General features: G+C 38.5%; 1 protein-coding gene across 4 annotated transcripts in view; it reads right to left on the bottom strand.

The window, feature by feature from the left end:
- Window positions 1-27706, bottom strand: part of ODAD2 (outer dynein arm docking complex subunit 2) — a 188147-nt gene that overhangs the window by 24609 nt on the left and 135832 nt on the right. For all 4 annotated transcript variants that reach the window (XM_032171671.2, XM_032171676.2, XM_058436598.1 and 1 more), the window contains 2 exons: window positions 27348-27536; window positions 25540-25761 (listed from right to left, as the gene is read on the bottom strand). In XM_032171671.2, the coding sequence (XP_032027562.1) occupies window positions 25540-25761; window positions 27348-27536 (411 nt within the window). The remainder of the gene's footprint in view (window positions 1-25539; window positions 25762-27347; window positions 27537-27706) is intronic.

The raw sequence follows: 27706 nt of genomic DNA, 5'->3' as shown, positions 1-27706 counted from the left end.
ATCAATTGTTAATTTAATTGAATAATTATCAGAGCAAAAACTTGAAATGGTGTTGAAACACAGAGGACTGATTTCATAAACATCAAACCTAAAGAGTATAGCTCAGCAGTTCACAACTAAGCCTCAAAGATATAAATCAAGATTTTCCCTGGCTTTGCAGGGAATGTCGCTTAAGTCAGGCTCTTGAGTTGCCTTTCCAGATCCTGAACTGCCCACTGTGAGGATTTCTGGGACTCGTAGGAGTGTAACCAAAGACAAATTTTGATGCAAGAAAGGTCATATTCATCCTGAGGGAAAATTTGTTGTCCACACAATTCCACTGTAAAAGACACCAGCATCTCTGCTGCCTCTCTGGGTCACAGTGAGGATGTTCCCATCCCTGTCTGTGCTGCCCTGTGACCACATGGTCTCATGCTGGTCACTCAGAGTGAGACCTATCGTGGGGGCCATCCTGGCCACACATCTTAGATGAGTGTTTCTATACTTCTTTGATAAAGACAGTTAATTCCCAAGGAGGTTTTTGTTTTTACTTCTCTGCATGCAAAATGGAATGAATGAAAATATCAGGTTGACCTTCTGGCAAGTCGTTTCCTAGGCAAGTGATCATCTAAGAAAAAATACCTCAGAAATTTATTTTCACAGAAATTTGATCAGGTTTCCACAATCAGAAAATCATGGGTCTAGAGAAAATATCAGCGTTTTCAGTCGTTAGTGTGTATATTTTATGTTCTTATAATAAGCAGAGGTATAAATACAGACTAAGGCATCAAACTGAATGATGGTTTTCACTGCTGTAAACGGAATATTAGGGTGCTTTTCTAATTCCCTCTCTCTGCCAGGATTTAAAATTTAAACGTGGGTCATAAAGAATGATAAAATAAACTTTACAAATATTTCTCTTACTTTTGCTCGTGGGTAAACAAAGACGTAGAGAATCAAGTGCTTTTTCCCACAAGTGTATTGTAAACGAACACAGCATCCGCAAGCCCTGACTTGTCAACCATAAGGATAAGCCATTGTGCTCCATCACTCCTGAAGACAATAGTTGTTCTGATTGAAATCTGCATAAGGTGTAATTAATTTGATTTTTAATGTAACTTTTTTTTTAGCTCCTGTACTTTTATTTCTGAAGACATTTCAAAGAGGGACCTCTTACCCCACGGCGATGGATTGGGAAACACAGAGAACAAAGCTCCTAAGAATCTAAGATTTTTGTATTTTTTTAAATAACAAAAATGGATTAATCCTGAAGAAACTGAAAAAAAAGGAGTCTTAGAAGGGAATATTAATGCATGCATATTTTTGGTACATTAAAAACTCCAACGTACTAATTCAAGCACTGTTTACTTTTTGTATTTAACAGGATTGCCATTTTCAAGGGAAAAACAGAAGATACTTTCTGAGTGCCAAAAACTACTTACTCATGAAGTCTGAAATACCATTATTAGTAGTAGTAATTCTTACATTTAGCATCTGTGAATAACTTCTTATACGAGAACACTATTTTGGGTCAGCTGAAGGCTAAAAATAATGAGTTGGCTTTCTGCCTTTGTGTATTGAGTCAAATAGCTGCCAATTTATATAATGGATTTTTTTCGTTCCTGTGATGAATTTCAGAAAATGAGAACAAATAGTTGTTGGTGTTTCATAATTTCCAATGGAAAGAATATACTTCTCACAAGTTTAAAGACTGACTGCACTCTAAGTAACCAAACAATTACAAGAAGCTGCCGGTGTATTTCTGTGGTTTAGCAAAAGGGCCAAGTCGGAAGGAAAAGACATTCCCAGCATTTTCTAAAGCTAGATAAATACAGAAACGAAATATAGATGAAAGATGGAACTGCTCTCTATAGCATCTGCCAGATTCCTCGACTTTTTGGCACACTGATTGAATTTGGCAAAGGTACCCAGTAGCAATCTTTTCCATTAAAAGGAGCAGCATATACTTTATTTTACCACACTGTTTGTGTATTTTTGACCCTCCAAAACCCTCTTTTTTAGAAGGCAATTATTTCTACAGAGTTGGCTGCAATTACATTTATTTGAAACGGATCATTCATCAACAAAAAAAGCTGCGGGGCACAGCTACTGTTGAACAGATCCAACCGACCCACAGGTCGGCAGGAAAGTGTCTTTCTTTGAAACCAAAAGATGCTTTAACATGTGCCAGCATCATCTTATGCCAATCTAACGCTTTTGATATCCAAACCTATTTAAATTTGGAGGAATCCTGGACTGTTCAATTTAGGCAAGATAAGCTACCCAGCTCTGTCGTTTTCTTCTATTTGTGATCAGAAAAACTGTAACGTAGTCCAACATTCCTAATTTTGGTAACATGATGATGTTAAGAAAAGGAATACCTCTCCCGTCCAAAATCAAATTTTTGTGGAATCCAATACTTCTTAACCCTGAATTTTTTCTGAACTGGCAGTGATTCTATAGTAAACTTCTGAGGATATATAAGTAACAATCTCTAAAAATATGACACGCGGCAGCAAGTATGAAGGCAATGGTTTCTGGCTTCATTCAGGAAAGAGAGGCTCACACCTGATAAGCTTTTTATGTAACTCAGAGGGAAATGACTTTTTGTTTTCAGATTTTATTGGTTTCTTATAAACCAAACAAAAGCAAAAGATGAGGGGTGTTCACCTGTTGCTATGAAGTTTTTGAGTGCAACATTATGGTCAGATATTTCGTTTTTAAACAGCCCCAAATTGAGGCAGACTGTATAGCGGACAGTGACTTGGAAATATTATTGTTACTAATGTTATTTGCCATCTAGTGCACTCTTTCTTAATCATTAAGTAGCAGCTAATTTAAAGCAGTGGAAGAGTATTAGCTTCATGTGAGCGCCAGAAAAACGCTGTGGTTTCAACATAAAGTTGGGAGCCAACAGCGACAGATACAAAATACCAAGATGTATAATTTGCCAAGTTTAAAATCCCCAAACCAACATGGGAATGCTTCACAGGTTTATATGTGCATAAAGTGAAGACTGTTTCGCACAGATTTAAAATGGTGAAGGAGTGTATCTTTTCTTAAACTTAGGTTGACAATATAATAGTACACCTCATAATCACAAAGAGCCATTTGACAAAAAAGAGCCAACTGTTATTCTGTTTAAATTTCAGGATGCTAAATCCATACTAGCAGTTGGCAGTAGCTGAGTCTGGAATATTTTCAAAAAAATTATAAATAATTACCTTTCACATTTATAATTTACATCAATTTAACTCACAAAGCTTGCCTTATGAAAGAGTTCTTTAATAAAAATAAAACAATAATAATAAATAAAACTAGCCAAAGCTGTCAGCAAGAATTTGTCATTTTCACAAATGAGGTAGAATATTCTACAAGTTAAATATTGGGTAAAATGCCCTCTGTACATTTTTTTGTATTTTTATTGATCTATTTGTACATATTTATGTACATCTTTAAAATAACTGCAATAACAACCTCATAATAAAAGCATATATTTGACTGTAAAACAGCCTAAATAACAGTGTGACAAAAGATAGTGAATATCAACTGACCTAAGAATTTCTCATGTCAGTTGGTTCAGAAATTTAAATTCTGATTTGTCACATTTGTGCACATCTTTTGGAGTGCCTTCCCAGCATATCATGAACGCCCTTGACTGCCTTTGTGTTCCACCTCCAATGGCAAGTCTTGGAAGCCATCTTGTAAAGTATCATATGGTTCATTGTCCACCACTGATTGGACAAGGGGTGGATACTTTTCCTAAACTGGGCCAATCAGCTTCCCTTGTCTGAGATTTTTGAACTGAAAATGGGGGTGGAGAAAATATATGGCCTCCTTGGGTGGCTGGATACCTAGATCCAGGAGAAGCAGTAAATAAAACAGTGGCAAAAGAGAGGAAGCCAACTGGCACAGAAAGAATAAAAAGAAACAAATAAGAAAAGCGGAGAGATGACAGATGGAAAAAAGATGCTAAAGGCTTTGGAGCTCAGCGCCTTCTTAGGGCTCTGCTGCTTTCCTGCCCATGGGAATTCTCTTTGGTGCATAAGTTTGAGTTACATTGCTCAAATATGAGTTATGAAGTAATTTATTGATTTATAGCAGATCCTGCATTGCATCTGTAGGACTTTGGGTGCATCACTTAGACTGTTGAGCTAAAGCTTCCCAATCTTTAAAATGGGAGAGTAATGCCTGCACCATGGGGGTACAGTGAAGATTAAATGAAATAAGGAATAAAGCACATAGGCCACGGGTGAATGCTCAGTAATTGATTGTTATTCTTTTTAAAATAGATCAACCCGAAATACACGTTTTGTAACATATATATGAGCTATTTATATTGACTATTTGCTAGTGTAATTATTAAGCCTAATATTCTAATATTGGATAATTATTCACTTAATGGGTACTCCAAGTTATCTAATGAAATTTAAAATAAAAATGGGCTTGCTAGCAACTGTTATTACTATGATTATTTCCCTCTTTGTGGTAGAAAAAAGGTTTGTGAATGGATTCTTAACTCTTCCTGTTCCCTTAATCTCTCATCCAATCTGTAACTAAGCCTTGTCTAGGCCACCATTTCTCATGTGCTTGCAGCTCACCAGCCTCGTAGACAAATCAGCTTCCAGTTTTTTTCTTTCCTTTCTTTTTTCTTTTTTTTTTTTTCTCAGAGTCTTGCTCTGTCACCCAGCCTGGAGTGCAGTGGTGCGATCTCAGCTCACTGCAACTTCCGCCTCCCAGGTTCAAGCAATTCTCCTGCTTCGGCCACCTGAGTAGCTGGGAGTACAGGTGCCCACCACCATGCCTGGCTAATTTTTGTATTTTTAGTAAAAATGGGGTTTCACCATGTTGGCCAGGCTGGTCTTGAAATCCTGACTTCAGGTGATCTGCCTGCCTCGGCCTCCCAAACTGCTGGGATTACAGGCATAAGCCACCACCCCTGGCGGATCTGCTTCCAGTCTTTCTGATCCTGTCCCTACACACCTCCAAGAGTGATCATCTTTTTTTGTTTGTTTTTTATTTAGAGAAAGGATCTTGCTCTGTCATTTAGGCTGGAGTATGGTGGTGCATTCACAGCTCACTGCAGCCTCGACCACCCAGGCTAAAGTGATCCTCCCACCTGAGCCTCCTGAGTAGCTAGGACTACAGGTATGCACCACCATGCCCGGCTTATTTATTTTTATTTTTTTGTGGAGATAGGGTCTGTCTATGTTGCCCAGGCTAGTCCTCAGAAATTCTAGGCACATTCCTACCCTATGGCCGCTGAACAAACACTTTCCCTCTGGCTGCAAATTCTTCTCCTCACTTCATTCTCCTTAGTTAAGATGCATCTCTTCAAAGATGCCTTCTCTGACTTCCCTGTATAAAATGGGTTGTCCCTTCATTAGTCTTCATTTGACCCCCTTTGTTTCTTTTACAGCATTCAGCACACTTGGTAATTATTTTGTCCGTTTACATGTTTTTGACCCGTCTCTTCTTAAATGGTTGAGAGGGTTATGCGAGCCTCGAGCTTGCTCTCTCCTCCTGAATTCTGGGGATGGTGAATAGAAGGACAGGTCCTGCCCATGTGGAGAATCTCTACACTGTGTCTTTATTTCATTCCTTTGAAAAAAGGGTGCCCTTGTGAAGAATGTCATTTTCTAGATAGACACTAAGCATACATGATCTTTCTTGACGAAACTTTTCAAGAGATTGTGCCTCCAATTAGCAATACATATTTTCCTCTGATTACAATAAATTAACAAGCAATATATGGGAAAGGAGTGGATAACTATTTTTCACAAATAGTTATCAATCTTCTACCATTTGAAAGATTAATTTGTTAAACAGAAAATTCAAAAACATATGAATGTTTTTAAGAAGATTTCTATAAAGCCATGGGCCATGTCCAGATCAACTAAAAGTAGAAGCCAAAAATAATTCCCCACAGTAAAATCTTTAAATTTAAATATACTGAAAGAAAAAGTCAAGTTAGATGATTGATTAAAATTCTGAACAACCAAAATATTTATCCAGGTTTTATATCTGAACTCTCATCTGGCACGAAATCAATGGAGTAAAAATAATAATTTAATAATAATTACTAAAGCTAATTGTACATATACCCTTTGGTCCAGCAATTCTGCTCCTGGGCATATACTCAACATCAATCAGTGCTTATATGCACCAAAATACATGTCCAGAATGCTCATAGCAGCACTATTTTTAATAGACCCTTTTAATATGTTGAGGATCCTAAAACAAAAGATTCACGTTCAAATTATCCTTCATAAATTTCTCAAGATGTTGGATTAAGTGCTGTATGATTTGTAAACAATATCTGTGATTACATTTAAGGCCACATGTTATATATTCCCTAGAATAAACTAGAAACTTGAATCTAAAATAAATTAGAAAACCATATCTGGAACAAATTAGAAACTGGTGTCATAGTTTATTTTTTTAAAAAATAAGCTGAAGCTGTTTACTGTGGAGTGCAAAGTCTTAAAATAAAAACAGCCTATCTGCAACAAATCTGTGCATGAAAATCCTGAAGGTTTAGAAAAGATCGAGCTGAATCAATAGTAATGTACAAACCATTCCAGTGATCTATAAAAATATACAAAGCTTGAATACAATTGTAGCGGATGCTGTAGTGTGCCACCCAGCATAACTGGGTAAAAAAGCAACTGGCTGATGCAGAGTGGCTCTACATATTCCCGATTACCTGAGAGGTAACTGTAAAACTTAGCATTGAAGGCCGGGCACGGTGGCTCATGCCTGTAATCCCAGCACTTTGGAAAGCCAAGGCAGGTGGATCACTTGAGGTCGGGAGTTTGAGACCAGGCTGACCAACATGATGAAACACCACCTATACTAAAAATAGAAAAAAATTAGCTGGGTGTGGTGGCATGTGCCTGTAATCCCAGCTACTTGGGAGGCTGAGGCAGAAGAATCGCTTGAACCTGGGAGGCAGAGACGCAATGAGCCAAGATCACACCATTGCACTCCTGCCTGGGTGACAAAGCAATACTCTGTCTCAAAACAAAACAAAACAAAAAACTTAGCATTGAAAATTAGGAATATTGATAGCCTGAAGATGCAATATACATAAATATAAAGATTTGTTTTTTCAAAAAATCACAAAGAATCTGGTTTAAACTTGATATACTATAACTACTACTAGCAACAATGTTTAATTCTGCCCAACATGCTCACACCTGTAATCCCAGCACTTTGGGAAGCTGAGGTCGGAGGATCACTTGAGGCTGAGTTCAGGACTGACCTGGGCAACACAGCAAGATCCCATCTCTACAAACAACAAAAAAATTAGCCAGGTATGCTGACATGCATCTGCAGTCCAAGCTACTGGGGAGGCTGAGGCAGATAGACCATTTGACAGGAGTTAGAGGCTTCAGTGAGCTATGATCGTGACACTGTACTCCAACCTGGACAACAGAGCAAGACCCTGTCTCAAACCAAAAAGAGTATAATTGGCATAAATTAAGAATACATACCAGCTGCAAGAGCAGCAAAGGAGGTTGGAAAATTGCTAACACTGAAAAGAGACATGGAGCCCTTGGGATGGATTTTCAAAAGAGGATGTGGGAGTTCTAACAGGAAGGGCAGACATCATTCCACCATGAAGCAAGCAAACTCTCTGCCAAGTCCCCTTCCTTTTTGTGCTCTAGGCTATAAAGCAGAGTTTCTCAACCAGGCTCATTCCTTCAGAAAACACTGCAAGCATAGGAGTCCACACACATATGTGCATCGGGCACTTGAGCTTTACCTTCCAATGGTGGTTCAGAGAGCAGCCTCTAAATCCACATTTCTTGAGTTCTTTTCTTATGGCCTGGGTGATTTGGGGAAAGTTATTTAATCTTTATGAAACTCAATTTCTTTATCTGTAAAACTGAGATATTAACAGTTTCCAACTCAATAGGTTATGGAGAAGATTGAATAAAAGACTCTATGTGCTTTTAGAATAAATGTCTGGCACACAGGAAGCTGAAAAAACAAAAACGATATGACTTTCATTATTATCTAGCTTTTTTACTATACTTAGGCTTTTCTTTTTCGTTTCTTCTCACTTGTAGCTCTAAGAAGGGGAGGAAAATTTATTTGGCTAGTGATGCGGTGGTGGCAAAGGAGTTGGATTTGACTAAGCAGAAGCAAGGTGGATCCATTATAGTGAAGCAGAGCTTACTTGGATGAAGAAGACAAGTATTCTATTAGCCGCCTAGGCACATTCAATTTTTCCCAAGTGCTCCTGGATATTTTAGAAGTCAGCTGAATCAGCAAGGCAGGCCAACACTCAAATTCAGGAAATACAAAGAATGCCACAAAGATACTCCTCGAGAAGAGCAACTCCAAGACACATAATTGTCAGATTCACGAAAGTTGAAATGAAGGAAAAAATGTTAAGGGCAGCCAGAGAGAAAGGTCGGGTTACACACAAAGGGAAGCCCATCAGACTAACAGAGGATCTCCTGGCAGAAACCCTACAAGCCAGAAGAGAGTGGGGGCCAATATTCAACATTCTTAAAGAAAAGAGTTTTCAACCCAGAATTTCATATCCAGCCAAACTAAGCTTCACAAGTGAAGGAGAAATAAAATCCTTTACAGACGAGCAAATGCTGAGAGATTTTGTCACCATCAGGCCTGCCCTAAAAGAGCTCCTGAAGGAAGCACTAAACATGGAAAGGAACAACCGGTACCAGCTACTGCAAAAACATGACAAAATGTAAAGACCATTGATGCTAGAAAGAAACGGCATCAACTAACAAGCTAAAGAACCAGCTAACATCACAATGACAGGATCAAATTCACACATAACAATATTAACCTCAAATGTAAATGGGCTAAATGCTCCAATTAAAAGACACAGACTGGCAAATTGGATAAAGAGTCAAGATCCATCAGTGTGCTATATTCAGGAGACCCATCTCACGTACAGAGACACACATAGGCTCAAAATAAAGGGATGGATCTTCTACCAAGCAAATGGAAAACAAAAAAAGGCAGGGGTTGCAATCCTAGTCTCTGATAAAACAGACTTTAAACCAACAAAGATCAAAAGAGACAAAGAAGGCCATTACATAATGGTAAAGGGATCAATTCAACAAGAAGAGCTAACTATCCTAAATATAGATGCACCCAATACAGGAGCACCCAGATTCATAAAGCAAGTCTTTAGAAACTTACAAAGAGATTTAGGCTCCCACACAATAATAATGGGAGACTTTTAACACCCCACCATCAACATTAGACAGATCAACGAGACAGAAAGTTGACAAGGATATCCAGGAATTGAATTCAGCTCTGCACCAAGTGGACCTAATAGACATCTACAGAACTCTCCTCCCCAAATCAACAGAATATGCATTCTTCTCAGCACCACATCGCACTTATTCCAAAATTGACCACATAGTTGGAAGTAAAGCACTCCTCAGCAAATGTAAAAGAACAGACATTATAACAAACTATCTCTCAGACCACAGTGCAATCAAACTAGAACTCAGGATTAAGAAACTCACTCAAAACCACTCAACTACATGGAAACTGAACAACCTGCTCCTGAATGACTACTGGGTGCATAACAAAATGAAGGCAGAAATAAAGATGTTCTTTGAAACCAATGAGAACAAAGACACAACATACGGGAATCTCTGGGACACATTTAAAGCAGTGTGTAGAGGGAAATTTATAGCACTAAATGCCCACAAGAGAAAGCAGGAAAGATCTAAAACTGACACCCTAACATCACAATTGAAAGAACTAGAGAAGCAAGAGCAAACACATTCAAAAGCTAGCAGAAGGCAAGAAATAACTCAGATCAGAGCAGAACTGAAGGAAATAGAGACACAAAAAAACCCTTCAAAAAATCAATGAATCCAGGAGCTGGTTTTTTGAAAAGATCAACAAAATTGATAGACCGCTACCAAGACTAATAACAAAGAAGAAAAGAGAGAAGAATCAAACAGATGCAATAAAAAATGACAAAGGGGATATCACCACTGATCCCACATAAACACAAACTACCATCAGAGAATAGTATAAACACCTCTATGCAAATAAACTAGAAAATCTAGAAGAAATGAATAAATTCCTGGACACATACTAAACCAAGGAAGAAGTTGAATCCCTCAACAGACCAATAACAGGCTCTGAAATTGAGGCAATAATTAATAGCCTACCAACCAAAAAAAGTCCAGGATCAGATGGATTCACAGCCAAATTTTACTAGAAGTACAAGGAGGAGCTGGTACCATTCCTTCTGAAACTATTCTAATCAATAGAAAAGGAGGGAATCCTCCCTAACTCATTTTATGAGGCCAGCATCATCCTGATACCAAAGCCTGGCAGAGACATAACAAAAAAAGAGAATTTTAGACCAATATCCCTGATGAACGTTGATGCAAAAATCCTCAATAAAATACTGACAAACCGAATCCAGCAGCACCTCAAAAAGCTTATCCACCGTGATCAAGTGGGCTTCATCCCTGGGATGCAAGGCTGGTTCAATATATGCAAATCAATAAATGTAATCCAGCATATAAACAGAACCAAAGACAAAAACCACAGATTATCTCAATAGATGCAGAAAAGGCCTTTGACAAAATGCAACAGCCCTTCATGCTAAAACTCTCAATAAATTAGGTATTGATGGGACATATCTCAAAATAACAGCTATGGCAAACCCACAGCCAATATCATACTGAATGGGCAAAAACTGGAAGCATTCCCTTTGAAAACTGGCACAAGACACGGATGCCCTCTCTCACCACTCCTATTCAACATAGTGTTGGAAGTTCTGGCCAGGGCGATCAGGCAGGAGAAAGAAATAAAGGGTATTCAATTAGGAAAAGAGGAAGTCAAATTGTCCCTGTTTGCAGATGACATGACTGTATATTTAGAAAACCCCATCATCTCAGCCCCAAATCTCCTTAAGATGATAAGAAAGCTGGAGGCATCACGCTATCTGACTTCAAACTATACTACAAGGCTACAGTAACCAAAACAGCATGGTACTGGTACCACAACAGAGACATAGACCAATGGAACAGAACAGAGCCCTCAGAAATAATGCCACATATCTACAACTATCTGATCTTTGACAAACCTGACAAAAACAAGAAATGGGGAAAGGATTCCCTATTTAATAAATGGTGCTGGGAAAACTGGCTAGCCATATGTAGAAAGCTGAAACTGGATCCCTTCCTTACACCTTATACAAAAATTAATTCCAGATGGATTAAAGACTTACATGTTAGACCTAAAACCATAAAAACCCTAGAAGAAAACCTAGGCAATACCATTCAGGACATAGGCATGGGCAAGGACTTCATGTCTAAAACACCAAAAGCAATGGCAACAAAAGCCAAAATTGACAAATGGGATCTAATTAAACTAAAGAGCTTCTGCACAGCAAAAGAAACTACCATCAGAGTGAACAGGCAACCTACAGAATGGGAGAAAATTTTTGCAATCTACTTATCTGACAAAGGGCTAATATCCAGAATCCACAAAGAACTCAAACAAATTTACAAGAAAAAAACAAACCCATCAAAAAGTGGGTGAAGGATATGAACAGACACTTCTCAAAGAAGACATTTCTGCAGCCCATAGACACATGAAAAAATGCTCATCATCACTGGCCATCAGAGAAATGCAAATCAAAACCACAATGAGATACCGTCTCACACCAGTTAGAATGGTGATCATTAAAAAGTCAGGAAACAACAGGTGCTGGAGAGGATGTGGAGAAATAGGAATACTTTTACACTGTTGGTGGGACCATAAACTAGTTCAACCTTTGTGGAAGACCGTGTGGCGATTCCTCAAGGATCTAGAACTAGAAATACCATTTGACACAGCCATCCCATTACTGGGTATATACCCAAAGGATTATAAATCATTCTACTATAAAGACCATGCACACATATGTTTATTGCATCACTATTCACAATAGCAAAGACTTGGAACCAATCCAAATGTCCATCAATGATAGACTGGATTAAGAAAATGTGGTGCATATACACCATGGAATACTATGCAGCCATAAAGAAGGATGAGTTCATGTGCTTTGTGGGGACATGGATGAAGCTGGAAACCATCATTCTCAGCAAACTAACACAGGAACAGAAAACCAAACACTGCATGTTCTCACTCATAGGTGGGAATTGAACAATGAGAACACTTGGACACAGGGTGGGGAACATCACACACCATGGCCTGTTGTGGGATGGGAGGAGGGGGAGGGATAGCATTAGGAGATATACCTAATGTAAATGACAAGTTAATGGGTGCAGCACACCAACATGGCACATGTATACATATGTAACAAACCTGCACATTGTGCACATGTACCCTAAAACTTAAAATATAATAATAATAATAATAATAAAGAAGTGAGCTGAATCACCTCAGAGGCAAAAGCATTGCCTAGAGCTCCCCAAGGAAAACTTAAAAAGAGAGGGAAAAAAAGTGGCTTTAAAGAGTTATCCTCTTGTATAAAAATCAAGATGAGAATTTTTAATTCCTACTGAAGATAATCTGACTTTGCAAACTTCTCTATCATAGAGAAGCAAAGTGCTAAATAAATGTGAAAAAATAGCTCCTAATGGGTTTCATAAACAGTACTATCAAAGGGCAGCATGGCCAAGTGCAGTCATTTTCAATTCTTTTTAAAGTCACAAAAGCTACTCTAAAATAGGAGCTTGTACACGATTCTAATGTGTAAAACAGAAAAAGTAGCTGCTCTAATTGCAGTAGGTGAACCACCCAGCAATAGCTCTGAGTACCAGTCCCTGATCTCTGTCAGGGGAACCCGAAGTTCCATGAGTCACGGTTTGAAATCTACTAATCAAATGGACACAGCACTAAAGTGAACATTATAATAATTTATAATGTCACATCACATATTGATGGTGTAGGTTTAGATACTTCACTAATTTGGGCCTTAGTTTCCTCGTCTGCAAACTGTGTTTAAAGTGAAAACATTTGCTGGGCACGGCAGCTCACACCTGTAATCTCAACACTTTGGGAGGCCAAGGCGGGTGAATCACTTGAGGTCAGGAGTTTGAGACCAGCCTGGCCAACATGGTGAAACCTCATCTCTATTAAAAACACAAAAATTAGACGGCTGTGGTGGCAGGCCCCTGTAGTCCCAGCTACTCGGGAGGCTGAGGCATAAGAATCGCTTGAACTTGGGAGGCGGAGGTTGCAGTGAGCTGATATCGCACTACTGCACTCTAGACTGGGTGACAGAGCGAGACTCCATCTCAATAAATAAATAAATAACTACATAAATAAATAAGTAAAATGGAAACCTTGGCTTTACCAGCCCTAACTTTCTATAAATTTATTCTCTAAGAGAAAATATCAAAAGAAAAGGCTGCTTCATGTTAAGATGGAGTAACAGGGACTGGATTTACCTTCCTGTCTAAAATAATTTAAAAATGGAAAAAATCTGTGAAACAATAACTTTCAACATATTGGAAATCAGATAACAAAAGACAGTGATTCTTGAGAGAAGGAAAACAAAAAAGGTAAGCCCTAAGACTGACCCAGACTAACTCCAGGGAGAATGTTTATAGGCTACAGCACAGGGAGGGAGAGCCCAGACAAAGCTTGACAGTCTCTCCAAGTTGAGGAGACAGAGCTGGAAGTTGGGGAGAACCACAGCCACTAGAGCCTTCAGGGCAGATAACGGAGACTGGGAGTGAAACAGAGAAACCTGGGGTCTGCAGAAGGTGCCTCTTGAATATTCGGCTCGGTACTGATTAGCACCTGTATGAGAAGAAACTGTTTGAGGGCAGGAAAAGAACCACCTGAAAAGATGAGAAGGAAGAATCTTCTAAACTCCTACAAGGGGAGGAACAGTGTTCGTCCGCCACTCAGAGTGGAAGACTTCATAATGCACAGGGTATCAGGTAGAGTAGCCAGAAGTCTTGCCTCAGTAGTGGGAAAAAATTATCCCTACTCTAGTCTTGCTAACAAAGCATTAAAACCAAGAACTGAAAGGATCAAATTGTTTCAAAACAGCAATCTGCCTCTTAGAACAAAGCTCAGGAATATTTATAGATATGCTGTTCCCCCAAAAAATAAAAACCCAGCACTCAACATGTTAACATTCAAGGAATTGAAAGCAACCCAGAAATAATATTAGAATTGGATTACATATGAGATTAGAAAAAAACTCAACATGTCAAGTAGAGACACAAAAGATGTAAAAGGAGATCCAAATGAAACGTCGATAGTACTGCAGATGTAAAACACACTAGATGGCAATAAAGGCAAATTAAACATTGCAGAAAAAAAGATTAGTGAGCTTGAAGACAAAGAAAAAAATCCTAATTTAAAATGTAGAAAAAAACAGAACAAAATAAACAAAGTCTCAGGGAGCTGTGGGAAAACTTTCAGCAACTCAGAGAGCTGTGGGAAAACGTTTACCTATATTTTCACCAAATACAGGTGAAAGTGGAGTTTACAAGGACAGTAAAAAGAGAACAGGATGTAAACATATTTGAAGAAATAATGGCTGAAAAATTTCTAAATGTGATGAAAACCATAAGCCCACAGATCTCAGAAGCTTAGCAAAGTCCAAGCACAAGAAACATGAAGGAAACTACATAAGGCCCATCATAATCAAATTTCTCAAAACCAGTGAAAATGATGAAATCTTAAAAACAGCCAACGCAAAAAGATGCATGACATACAGAGGAACAAACATAAGGATGATAACAGATTTCCTCTCTAAAACAATGCAAGTGAGAATAAAATGGAGCACCATGTTTAAAGTTGGGAAACAAAAAAAGTCAACATAAAATTCTATACCTAGCAAAAATATTTTTCAAAAACAAAGACAAAATAAAAAGTCTTTTTTAGATATACAAGACCTGAATGAATTCATCATAAACAGAACTGTACTACCAGGAAAGTTAAAAGTCTTTTAGGCAGAAGGAAAATGATACCAGAAGAAAATCTGCATTTACAGAAAGGAATAAGTAGCACTGGAAACGGTAACTACGAAGGTAAATAGAAAAGACATTTTCCTATGTATTTAAATCTCTGGGAAAGGCAATTGTTTACACTCAAAAACAAGAAAAATGCAGTTGAGCTTATAGCACTTGCATGATAAAAACAGCATAAAAGTAAGGAGGGCAAAAATGGAAGCAATTCTTAAATTATATGTTAATATGTATAACATTACTAGAACTTACAATATACTGAATTAAATACATATGCCATGAACTCTAAAGCAATCACTAAATGACAACACGGAATAATAACTAATAAGCCAAAAATGAGATAAAATGAAATGATAAAATATTCAAATAATCCAAGAGGAGATAGAAAAAGATGAGTAAAGAGAAAAAGCAGATGTGAAAAATAGAAAACAGATAACAAGATGGTACATTTAAAGCTAACCGTGGCTGGGCATAGTGGCTCACGCCTGTAATCCCAGCACTTTGGGAGGCGGAGGCGGGTGGATCACCTGAGGTCAGGGGTTCGAGACCAGCCTGACCAACGTGGCAAAACCCCGTCTCTGCTAAAAATACAAAAAGTAGCCGGGCGTGGTGGCATGAGCCTGTAATCTCAGCTACTTAGGAGGCTGAGGCAGGAGAATCGCTTGAACCCGGGAGGCGGAAGTTGCAGTGAGCTGAGATCACGCCATTGCACTCCAGCCTGGGTGACAGAACGAGACTCAGTCTCAAAAAAGAAAAAAAAAGAAAAGAAAAGCTAACCATGTCAATATCACATTAAATGTAAATAGTGTAACCACTTCCTCTCCTAATAAAGGCAGAGGTTGTATAAAAGGTTGAATAAAAAAGTAAGCCCTGGCCGGGCGCAGTGGCTCACACCTGTAATCCCAGCACTTTGGGAGGCCGAGGTCGGCAGATCACGAGGTCAGGAGATTGAGACCATCCTGGCCAACACGGTGAAACCCCGTCTCTACTAAAAATACAAAAATTAGCTGGGCATGCTGGTACATGCCTGTAATCCCAGCTACTCGGGAGGCTGAGGCAGGAGAATCACTTGACTCCGGGAGGTGGAGGTTGCAGTGAGCCAAGATCGCATCACTGCACTCTAGCCTGGCGACATGGCGAGACTCTGTCACTAAATAACTAAATAAATAAATAAAAGTAAGCCCTAACTATATGCTGCCTACAATTATCCACTTTAAGTAAAAAGACACAAATATGATTAAATGATATTGAAAGCTATAAAACTTTAGTATGCTAATATTAGTACTCTCTCAAAAAAAAACAAGGGTGTCTATATTAGTATCAGAAAATGATTTCAAAACAAAGAATATGACCAAGAATAAAGATGACCATTTTATAATAATACAGATTACAGGCATGAGCCACTGTGCCTGGTCCAGTTGTTTTATAATTGCAAAAGAAATTCAGTGAGAAATGGGCAAACAGTTTTTTCAATAAATAATGCTAATATGCCCTCCAAATGAACTTTGATTCATAATTAGTATCATAAAAAAGTTTACTCAAATGGGTCATAGACTAAAAATGAAAAACCAAAAATTATAAAACTTCAGAAGAAAGCATGAAATCCTTGAGACCATGTGTTAGGCAAATATTTCTCAGATATGCAACCAAAAACACAATTCATTAAAAAAAAATTGGACTTCATCAGCATTAAAAACTTCTGCTCTTCAAAAGACACAGTTAAGAGAATGAAAGACTAGCTACAGACGGGGAGAAAATATTTGCAAATTACACATATGGTAAGCAACCAGAATGTATACAGAACTCTCAAAACCCAATAATGAGAAAACACCCCAATTAAAAAGTGGTCAAAAAAATGTGAACACTTTGCCCAAGGAGTTATACAGCTGATATACAAGCACATAAGATGTCCACATCATTAATCATTAGGAAAATTGAAATTGAAATCATAAGATACCACAACATACCTGTTAGAATGTCTAAAATCAAAAAGACTGGCCATACCAAGTGTTGGCAAGGATGCTTTCCTATACCGCTGGTGGGAATGCAAAAATGGCACACTTTGGAAAACGGTCTGGCAATTTTTTAAAAAGTTAAAGGTACACATACTGTATGATCCAGCCATTCACTCCTAGGTATTTACCTAAGAGAAGAGGAAGCAAATGTCCACCCAATGACTTGTACATGAATGTTCATAGCAGCTTTATTTGTAACAACCCAAACTGGAAATAAATATTCATTAACAAATGAAAGGAGGTTGGGCACAGTGGCTTATGCTTGTAATCCCAACACTTTGGGAGGATGAGGCAGGCAGATCATTTGAGGTCAAGAGTTTGAGACCAGTTTGGCCAACATGGCAAAACCCAGTCTCTACCAAAAATACAAAAATTAGCCCGGTGTGGTGTCACATGCCTGTAACCCCAGCTATTCGGGAAGCTGAGGCATGAGAATTGCTTGAGCCAAGGAGGTAGAGGTTGCAGTGAGTCCAGATCGTGCCACTGCACTCCAGCCTGGGCCACAGAGACAGATTCTGTCACAAAACAAAACTAAACAAAACAAAAAAAGAAAGGATAACCAAATTATGATAATTTCATACAATGGACTACCACTCAGAGATAAAAGAGTTGATTGAGCCACATAAGAATGTGAATGAATATAAAAGTAAGTAAGCTGAGTGAAGGAAGCCAAACAAAAAACCAAGTACTTACTGTAGGAACCCATTTTTCTTAAGTTCTAGAAAATGGAAACTTATCTATATTGACAGAAAGCAGACCAGTGATTGGCCCAGGCAGAGTGGGGCAGGAGACAGGGATTATGAAAGGGTACCGGGAAACTTCAGGTGATCATCATTTTGGTTTGGTAATAGTTTCATGTGTATGTGTGGGTGTATGCATACATATGTCAAAATCTATCAAACTGTACACCTTAAAATGTTCATGTGTATGTCCATTATCCCTTAAAGCTGTCAAGATTTTTTAAAATTAAAAAAAATGGAAATAAGAAAAGCATTTGATGTACATATGATATTAAAGTTAAACATGATGAACTAAACTCTAACTTACTGGACCCCTTCAGTAATCATGAACTTCTTTCTCACTTTACAGGAGAAATACAAATAAAAATTAAAAAGCCAATCAGAAACAAATCTGTTTATTACTCTATATGTAGTATATATTCATCGATACCAATTGGTTCTATTAAGTTATTTAATAGCATATCACCTAGTAAACTCTTCTCAGCACTCCAAGAAATGTCTGGAATGGGAGAAAAGCACTCAAAAGTACAGCGACATTAAGAGTTTTAATTAACAGAAAATATATTTAGATAAAACATTAAGTATATGGGGACTTAATGAGTGTTTCTAGGTGACCTTACTATCTAAAATCCATTTACTTGACTCACAAACATTAGCAGTATTTTTTTTTCCGTGCTAGGCTTCAAAAACGATGGGTGTGTTTGCGTCTGGGATCATCTTTCTGGCTCTCTGGAACGCCAGTACATGTACTGAGCCTAGGAGGCGCTAGCCTGTTGGCTGTACCAATTCAGCAGTTCCAATTGAACTGCTCTCCACTCACTCTGCCAATGCTGGACATACTTCTGATTGTATTTGTCTCCAATCTCTTCAATTTCCTTCCTTTCAGAAAGTTATAAGCCATGATGTAGCTTTCACTTGCCTAGTATGCACATTTGCAAAAACAAATCCAATGACACCATGGGGAAAGAAGCTTGATGCCTTTAATAGGTGCTCATCAGTTTTCTAGTTGATCACTTTTTCTGTCCTAGGAAAGGGCTTGCCTTGATGAATTTTTTTCCTGCAATTTATTCTTCCCTATTACTCTCCTTTGCTACAGTTTTGTTATAATTAGCAAATAACTTGGATATCTCTTAGACTTCTCATATTTTCCACATAGTTTCCAACAAATCTGCATCCATATTCACAAATTTGTAAGTTGTTACATATGTATATTGTCCATGTTGTTTTTGCACCCATTAATCGTCATTAGCCTTAGGTATACTCTATGTCCCTCCCATCCCGAGTGTGATGTTCCCCTTCCTGTGTCCTTGAGTTTTCATTGTTCAATTGCCACCTATGAGTGAGAACATGCTGTGTTTGGTTTTTTGTCCTTGTGATAGTTTACTGAGAATGATGTTTTCCAATTTCACCCATGTCCCTACAAAGGACATGAACTCATCATTTTTTATGGCTGCATAGTATTCCATGGTGCATATGTGCCACATTTTCTTAATCCAGTCTATCGTTGTTGGACATTTGGGTTGGTTCCAACTCTTTGCTACTGTGAATAGTGCCACAATAAACATACGTGTGCATGTGTCTTTATAGCAGCATGATTTATAGTCCTTTGGGTATATACCCAGTAATGGGATGGCTGTGTCAAATGGTATTTCTAGTTCGAGATCCCTGAGGAATCGCCACACTGACTTCCACAATGGTTGAACTAGTTTACAGTCCCACCAACAGTGTAAAAGTGTTCCTATTTCTCCACATCCTCTCCAGCACCTGTTGTTTCCTGACTTTTTAATGATGGCCATTCTAACTGGTGTGAGATGGTATCTCATTGTGGTTTTGATTTGCATTTCTCTGATGGCCAGTGATGATGAGCATTTTTTCATGTGTTTTTTGGCTGCATAAATGTCTTCTTTTGAGAAGTGTCTGTTCATGTCCTTCACCCACTTTTTGATGGGGTTGTTTGTTTTTTTCTTGTAAATTTGTTTGAGTTCATTGTAGATTCTGGATATTAGCCCTTTGTCAGATGAGTAGTTTGCAAAAATTTTCTCCCATTCTGTAGGTTGCCTGTTCACTCTGATGGTAGTTTCTTTTGCTGTGCAGAAGCTCTTTAATTAGATCCCATTTGTCAATTTTGGCTTTTGTTGCCATTGCTTTTGGTGTTTTAGACATGAAGTCCTTGCCCATGCCTATGTCCTGAATGGTATTGCCTAGGTTTTCTTCTAGGGTTTTAATGGTTTTAGGTCTAACATTTAAGTCTTTAATCCATCTTGAATTAATTTTTGTATAAGGTGTAAGGAAGGGATCCAGTTTCAGCTTTCTACATATGGCTAGCCAGTTTTCCCAGCACCATTTATTAAATAGGGAATCCTTTCCCCATTGCTTGTTTTTGTCAGGTTTGTCAAAGATCAGATAGTTGTAGATATGCAGCATTATTTCTGAGGGCTCTGTTCTGTTCCACTGATCTATGTCTCTGTTGTGGTACCAGTACCATGCTGTTTTGGTTACTGTAGCCTTGTAGCATAGTTTGAAGTCAGGTAGCGTGATGCCTCTGGCTTTGTTCTTTTGGCTTAGGATTGATTTGGCGATGCAGGCTCTTTTTTGGTTCCATATGAACTTTAAAGTAATCCTCAATAAAATACTGGCAAACCAAATCCAGCAGCACATCAATAAGCTTATACACCATGATCAAGTGGGCTTCATCCCTGGGATGCAAGGCTGGTTCAACATATGCAAATCAATAAATGTAATCCAGCATATAAACAGAACCAAAGACAAAAACCACATGATTATCTCAATAGATGCAGAAAAGGCCTTTGACAAAATTCAACAACGCTTCATGCTAAAATCTCTCAATAAATTAGGTATTGATGGGACGTATCTCAAAATAATAAGAGCTACCTATGACAAACCCACAGCCAATATCATACTGAATGGGCAAAAACTGGAAGCATTCCCTTTGAAAACTGGCACAAGACAGGAATACTCTCTCTCACCACTCCTATTCAACATAGAGCTGGAAGTTCTGGCCAGGGCAATCAGGCAGGAGAAGGAAATAAAGGGTATTCAATTAGGAAAAGAGGAAGTCAAATTGTCCCTGTTTGCAGATGACATGATTGTATATCTAGAAAACCCCATCGTCTCAGCCCCAAATCTCCTTAAGCTGATTAGCAACTTCAGCAAAGTCTCAGGATACAAAATCAATGTACAAAAATCACAAGCATTCTTGTACACCAATCACAGACAAACAGAGAGCCAAATCATGAGTGAACTCCCATTCACAATTGCTTCAAAGAGAATAAAATACCTAGGAATCCAACTTACAAGGGATGTGAAGGACCTCTTCAAGGAGAACTATAAACCACTGCTCAATGAAATAAAAGAGGATACAAACAAATGGAAGAACATTCCATGCTCATGGGTTGGAAGAATCAATATCGTGAAAATGGCCATACTGCCCAAGGTAATTTATAGATTCAATGCCATCCCCATCAAGCTACCAATGACTTTCTTCACAGAATTGGAAAAAACTAGAAGAGGTTCTTACCTCTTCTAAAACACAAGCTGATTTTTCAATATCATTGGATCAGGAAATCCCTGTTGACCTCTTACCAGTATTTAAACACAAACCCTTTTGAAACTTGCTCTTCCCTTGGCTTCTAGAACTCCTGGTTAACCTCTTAACTTCTCCAGTCTAGTCTGACAGCTCTTCTCCCTAGTTTACATGCCCCAAAAGTGAAAATGTAGATATTTCCCAGGTCTCTCTAAACTCTCTGCCAAAAACATCTCATCCACCCTCATTAATGGCTTAATACCCCCTGCTGATAATTTCCAAATCTCTCCACTCTCCACTCTCCACTCTGGAATTGCACAGTCTGGCAAGGAAACCGCTAGCCACTAGAGAGCACTTAAAATGTGGCTGGTGCAAACTGAGACATACTGGAAAACACACAAGAGATTTTGAAGACTTGGGTACAAAGGCCGAGGTAGATGGATCACCTGAGGTCAGGAGTTCGAGACTAGCCCGGCCAACATGGTGAAACCCCGTCTCTACTAAGAAGACAAAAATTAGTCAGGCATCATGGTGGGTGCCTGTAATCCCAGCTATTCAGGAGGCTGAGGCAGGAGAATCTCTCAAACCCAGGAGGCAGGGGTTGCAGTGAGCCGAGATTGTGCTATTGCACTCCAGCCTGGACAACAAGACCGAAACTCCGTCTCAAAAATAAATAAATAATAATAATATAAAGTATCTTAAGTAATTTTTATATTGATTATATGTTGAAATAACAATATTTTGGATATACACCATGTACCCTTGAACAACAAAAGTTTAAACTGCACGAGTCCACTTATATGTGGATTTTCTTCAGCCTCTGCCACTCCTGAGACAGCGAGAGCAACTCAACTTCTTCCTCCTCCTCTTCAGCCTACTCTACGTGAAGATGACAAGGATGAAGACCTTTATGATGATCCACTTCCACTTAATAAGCAGTAAATATATTTTCTCTTCCTTATGATTCTCATAACACTTTTCTTCCTCCAGCTAATTTTATTGTACTAATACATAATACATATAACATACGAAATACGTATTAATCAACTGTTAATGTTTTTGGTCAACAGTAGGCTATTAGTAGTTAAGTTCTAGGGCAGTCAAAGTTATATGTGGATTTTGACAGTGTAGTGGGTCATCACCCCTAACTCCTGCATTGTTCAAAGGTCAAGTGTATTGGGTTAAATATATTACTAAAATTAATTTCACTGTTTCCTTTTATCTTTTCTTAAAGTGTGACTGCTAGAAAATTTAATATTACATACATGGCTTTTGTGACATTTCTGCTGGGCAGCACTGCTTTACACCTAAAATTCAAACTGACTATTCAAACTGAACACATTAGAAACTGAACTCATTATATTCCAGACCCTGCTCCGTCACTGTCAGGATAGAATAAACCTTAGCCTTCAGGAGACAGATACACCGCATTACGTCGGCCACTGCTATTGAGAAAACTGTCTAACAAAGCAGCTAATCCTAGGATCAATTACTTATGAATAGGCGACATGGTGACTCTGGTCATTGTTAAAGAGCCTGTCAACATTCACTCATTGGCAGCTGCAGCAGGAATGTTTGTACAACTGGAAAACAACAAGCATTTGACGAGAAGTGGGCAGCAGGAATTAGGAACAAAGACAGCCAGGGTTTTGCCAAAATACTGGATAAAATTTACATGCATTCGAAGTCAGAAATGTCAGCAGTCACACATGTAGTTGTGACACATTCTCTGCAGGTAATTGAACCACCCCGATGTGCCAAAATTTTTTGCATTACCTGGCTCATGAAATCTTCCTCTTCATCTAGGCTGAAATCTGGAATCATTGTTTTACTAGGCTTTCCTTTATTCCCATATCCAAGCAACTATCAAATTATGATTCTACCAACACCCAGTATGCCACATCTACATTTTTTTCCTCCTTAAAGAAAACCAGAGAAAGGAAACGCAGGTTGTTATGCTTCCCCCATGACCCCACAAGTTCTAGGGCTCAGAACAGAATAGGAAAAAGAGGTCGAGAGAGACAATCTCCAGGTTGCATATTTCTGCTGGTAACACAGCATGGTAAGGCCTGCCTCTATGTTATCACAGAGTAATTTACAAAAAAAGTATCCCGTTCTTTACAGTTTTCCTCCAGTAGGAATAACAGGTGGTTGGAAATGCAAACAGACTAAAGAGAAAGGCCCCCAAGAAACCCAAGGATAATCTGGGAAAGGCTCTAGAACACAACAGATACAATTTTCCTTCTTTGCTTTTTTCTTTTCTGTCCTTCACTCTCATCTTTCTTATTGCCTTTCTTTTTCTAATTCTAAAGTTTTTCTTTACAGAGACTTTCCTAACTGTGTGGGTGGGCCAACACAGTTTGATCACTTTACAAGGTAGGATAACATTCATAAATGATTTTGGATTATCTATCGGCTTGCATCTGAAGAAATCATTGAGAGTTGCATATACACCAGGCATTTATGTCAACTGAACCATTACATGTACACCTTAATATTTTTTTTTTTTTTTTTTTTTTGGGGACAGAGTCTCGCTCTGTCACCCAGGCTGGAGTGCAGTCGTGCAATCTTGGCTCACTGCAACCTCTACCTCCCAGGTTCAGGCGATTCTCCTGCCTCAGCCTCCCGAGTAGCTGGGACTACAGGTGCATGCCCATACATTTTTAAACTTTTTGAGCTTAAACTGACAATTGTCTAAGCATATGCTATATGTCAGACATTTTTACCTGGCTACTTAAATTTTATAGTTTCTTTTTTTTTTTTTTTAAGACTGCATACTTAGGTTGTGCAAGTCCCTGTTCAATAAAAGTATGCATAATTTTAAATTAGAAATATCTTCCTTTTTGAAATGGGAACACAGTCGTATTGAGACAATGGCCTTTTTAGCATTCCTGAACAACTTGAAGTTAATGTTCCAATATGTTTTTTATAATTTACTTTTAAACATTGTTACTTAGTTTAAAAGATGCTTTTTTTTGGCCAGATTTTTGCTTGAAGAAACTAATCTGGCCTAATTTACATGCCGTAAAAACAGATTTATAATAGAAAGGTTGACATGTTCAAACATAAATTGAGTTTAATTTCAGAAAAATTAACATCATATTCTTCTACTGGAATAGATTTCAAGAATTAATTAAAATAATTGCCTCAAAAATTACCAATTGGTATTTTAAGAGTACTATTCCTCCTAAGATGTTTCATATCTGGCATATCTAGATTTGACTAGATATGACTAACTGGGGTTTTTAACTCTTAGCTAAAACAACAAGTCCACTTTGGGCATCTATTTTAAGATATAAATGCATCTGGTTATCATACGCTCCAAATGAAGGTAATAAACAGTAAAATTATATTGTACAAGGAAACAGGCTATAGAAAAGAACTAATATTTTAAATCAATTTTTCCTAATACATGTAAGCTATTCATGTACTCTAAGTATTTTTATATTTATTGCCAGCAAAATATTCTAGTTGGTTTGCAATGTGTAGGTAAGTTAGAGATTCTTTACAGAAACTTTCCTGTCTACTGATGCACAGATTTAAACAAACATGTCTTTGAATCTATTGTTGTTATGGTTTAGACTGTCAAGCTCCATCTGGTTACTGTTTCGGCCAGTTCCTTTGGTGTTTAGTTGGTGCCTATGGTTGCCTCTATCCTTTATTATTTATGTGTTAAGTAAACACTATAGCCAATAGAATTGTGAATACTACTGCTTGTTCATATGCTGTACATTTTCTTTCATCAAAACCAAATTATGGAAGGATTATTTTACTAAGTACATGTCTATGCTTTAATTTAGAAAAATTCTATCTCCATACAACTTTTCTGCAGCATAAATCATCGTAACACACTGGCTGGGCATTGTGACTCACTCCTGTAATCCCAACACTATGAGAGGCCGAAGCGGGAGGATCGCTTGAGGCCAGCAGTTCAAGACCAGCCAGGGCAGCATGGCAAGACCCTGTCTGTATACAAAATTAAAAGAATTAGCCAGGTATGGTGGCATGCACCTGTAGTCCTGGCTACTTGGGAGGGTGAGGCAGGAGGATCACTTGAGCCCAGGAGTTCAAGGCTGCAGTGAACTATGATTGCACCACTATACTCCAACCTGGGCAAACAGTGAGACCTTGTTTAAAAAGAAAAAAAAAAAAATCATGATAACACATGGCTTGAATGCAGCCATGACGCAGCAGGCAGGCACTTTTATGTCTCTGAATACCTCCTTTAGAGAAATCTTAGTGATGCCTAAGTTTCTTTCGAGGCTACATTTACCAAACTTGGACTAAACCACAAAGTCATTCAACTGTACCTTTACTGCACCATTCTCATGCATGGTGATGCAGTTATCGGCATCTTCTGAGAGTTGGTACAAGGCCTGAGCTGTCGCCCGATGCACGTTGGTGTCATTTGATTTCAGATAACGCACTAGTGGAGCCACTGCTCTGTGCTCACCGAAGGCCACTCTATTCCTGCCCCACATACAGCAACGTGAAATAGCTTCTGCTAGATGATGTCTCAATTTATTGTTATTCTGTGCAAAGGAAAATGAAATGGGATCTGTGCATCGTAATGACCGTGCAAGATCATGTCTATAAGCACTTCATGTTTATTAACCATTAAGACACCAATGAGTCTAGAGAAAAGGGCCAGCTGGCTGACTATCTAGGTGATGTCTTGAAGGAACTAGTCTTTTTTAGATGGAGTCTCACTCTGTTGCCCAGGCTGAAGTGCAGTGGTGCCATCTCAGCTCACTGCAACCTCTGCCTCCTGGATTCAAGCGATTCTCATGCCTCAGCCTCCCAAGTAGCTGGGATTACAGGTGCCCACCACCACCCCTGGCTAATTTTTGTATTTTTAGTAGAGAAGGGGTTTCACCATGTTGGCCAGGCTGGTCTTGAACTCCTGGCCTCAAGTGATCCACTCGCCTTGGCCTCCAAAAGTGCTGAGATTACAGGCATGAGCCACTGCGCCCAGCTGAAGGAACTAGACTTTTGGTGGGTCACCAACGGACCAGCGTTCAATCTTGAGTTTTCTTCTTATGAACTGAATGTAGTCAGTGCACTCAAAGGTGACCAAGCATCTGACATCAGTCATTAGCTCAAGGCTAGATTTTCTTTAGAGTCAGTCTACCACACAACGCAAAATTACGGATCAGCAAGTTGTTTTGTAATCCAAATATTTAAAGAATATTGGATATTCTAAAAGGGATACTGCATTTAACTGGGATAAGTGGATTGACTGAATTTCTCCACCCCAGGAATGCATCGACATCAGTAATACACCTTGCTTCCCCTGGCTCCTGAGAGGGAGAAGAGAGTGCAGCAAATCCGAAGACACATTTTGGGTCTTCCATTTTCCTTTCTGTATTTTTTGATGCAGACTATATCCTTCTTTGTATATGTAATTGCCCTATATGGGCATACTATTACTGAATCGGATGGTTTTGTGTTTATTAAGAGTACTGTTCTCTTGATTCAGGCAACAACTTGATGTCCTTAACTGAATCTGACAGATACTCTTAGGAACTCGAAGTCTTCTAGACCAAGCATCCTTCCAGGGTTTGAATTTCTGCTCTATGACTTTTCTGCCAAGTGGTAGTCCAAGCTATGCTCAAATACCTCTGGTCATGGTGAAGTCATTGTCTCTCAAGGCTGCTTATTCTGTCTGGCACAGTTCTGGATAAACAATGCAATGGCTGCCAAAGTCTTCTAGCTCAAGAATGCTATCGATTGAAGCTTGCTAAGCTGGGGAGGCACATTTGACTTCTAACGTTGGCATGAAGAACCATCAAGAATCATAACCACGATGGTGGTGGTGAAGATGATAGTTAACACTTACATAATAGCACTTGTATTTGCCACTTTACTTGCCAGTGGCAAATAAAAAACAGCTTCTATTTTACAAGGATCTTATAATACTAACATTTTATAGTTTAAAATACACTTTCACATATATTAGTCTCAGAAAAACTAAATGAGTTGACCAAATCTCATACCTCATAAGCAGTGGGTATTAAACTTGAATCCAGGTTTCTGGACTGCAAATGCATTGTTTTCATCACTACACCATGATATCTCAGGACAATATGCATGTAAAACCAAAAGATATGTTACTTACTGTATTTGCCAGCTTGGACAACAAAGGAACAACTCCGTGATCTGTAATAACAGCTAAATTTTCTTGATCTTTTGCTATGTTGGTAATGGCGGCACATACACTTGCCAGAACTTCTTTGTTATCTGATTTCAGTAAATTGACAATAAGTTCCAAACCACCAACAAAGGAACGAACCATTTCCCCAGCATCCTAGACAAAAATAAAAATAAGAATGGTATCAAAACTAAGCCTACATTTAGGCATTTTTTAGGAGGCAGAAAGTAACAATACAGCTGTGAGGTACATCTTTGGCATGAAAGACTACTTCAGCTTAATTTATTTCTATATTACATATTATTTCTACATGTATATGTATAAAG

Source organism: Hylobates moloch, unplaced genomic scaffold (genome assembly GCF_009828535.3).
Source record: "Hylobates moloch isolate HMO894 unplaced genomic scaffold, HMol_V3 SCAFFOLD_3, whole genome shotgun sequence".
In the NCBI taxonomy this organism is placed as follows: domain Eukaryota; kingdom Metazoa; phylum Chordata; class Mammalia; order Primates; family Hylobatidae; genus Hylobates; species Hylobates moloch.
The sequence above is the reverse complement of the archived record's forward strand: the minus strand, read 5'-3'. Positions and strand labels throughout refer to the sequence as shown.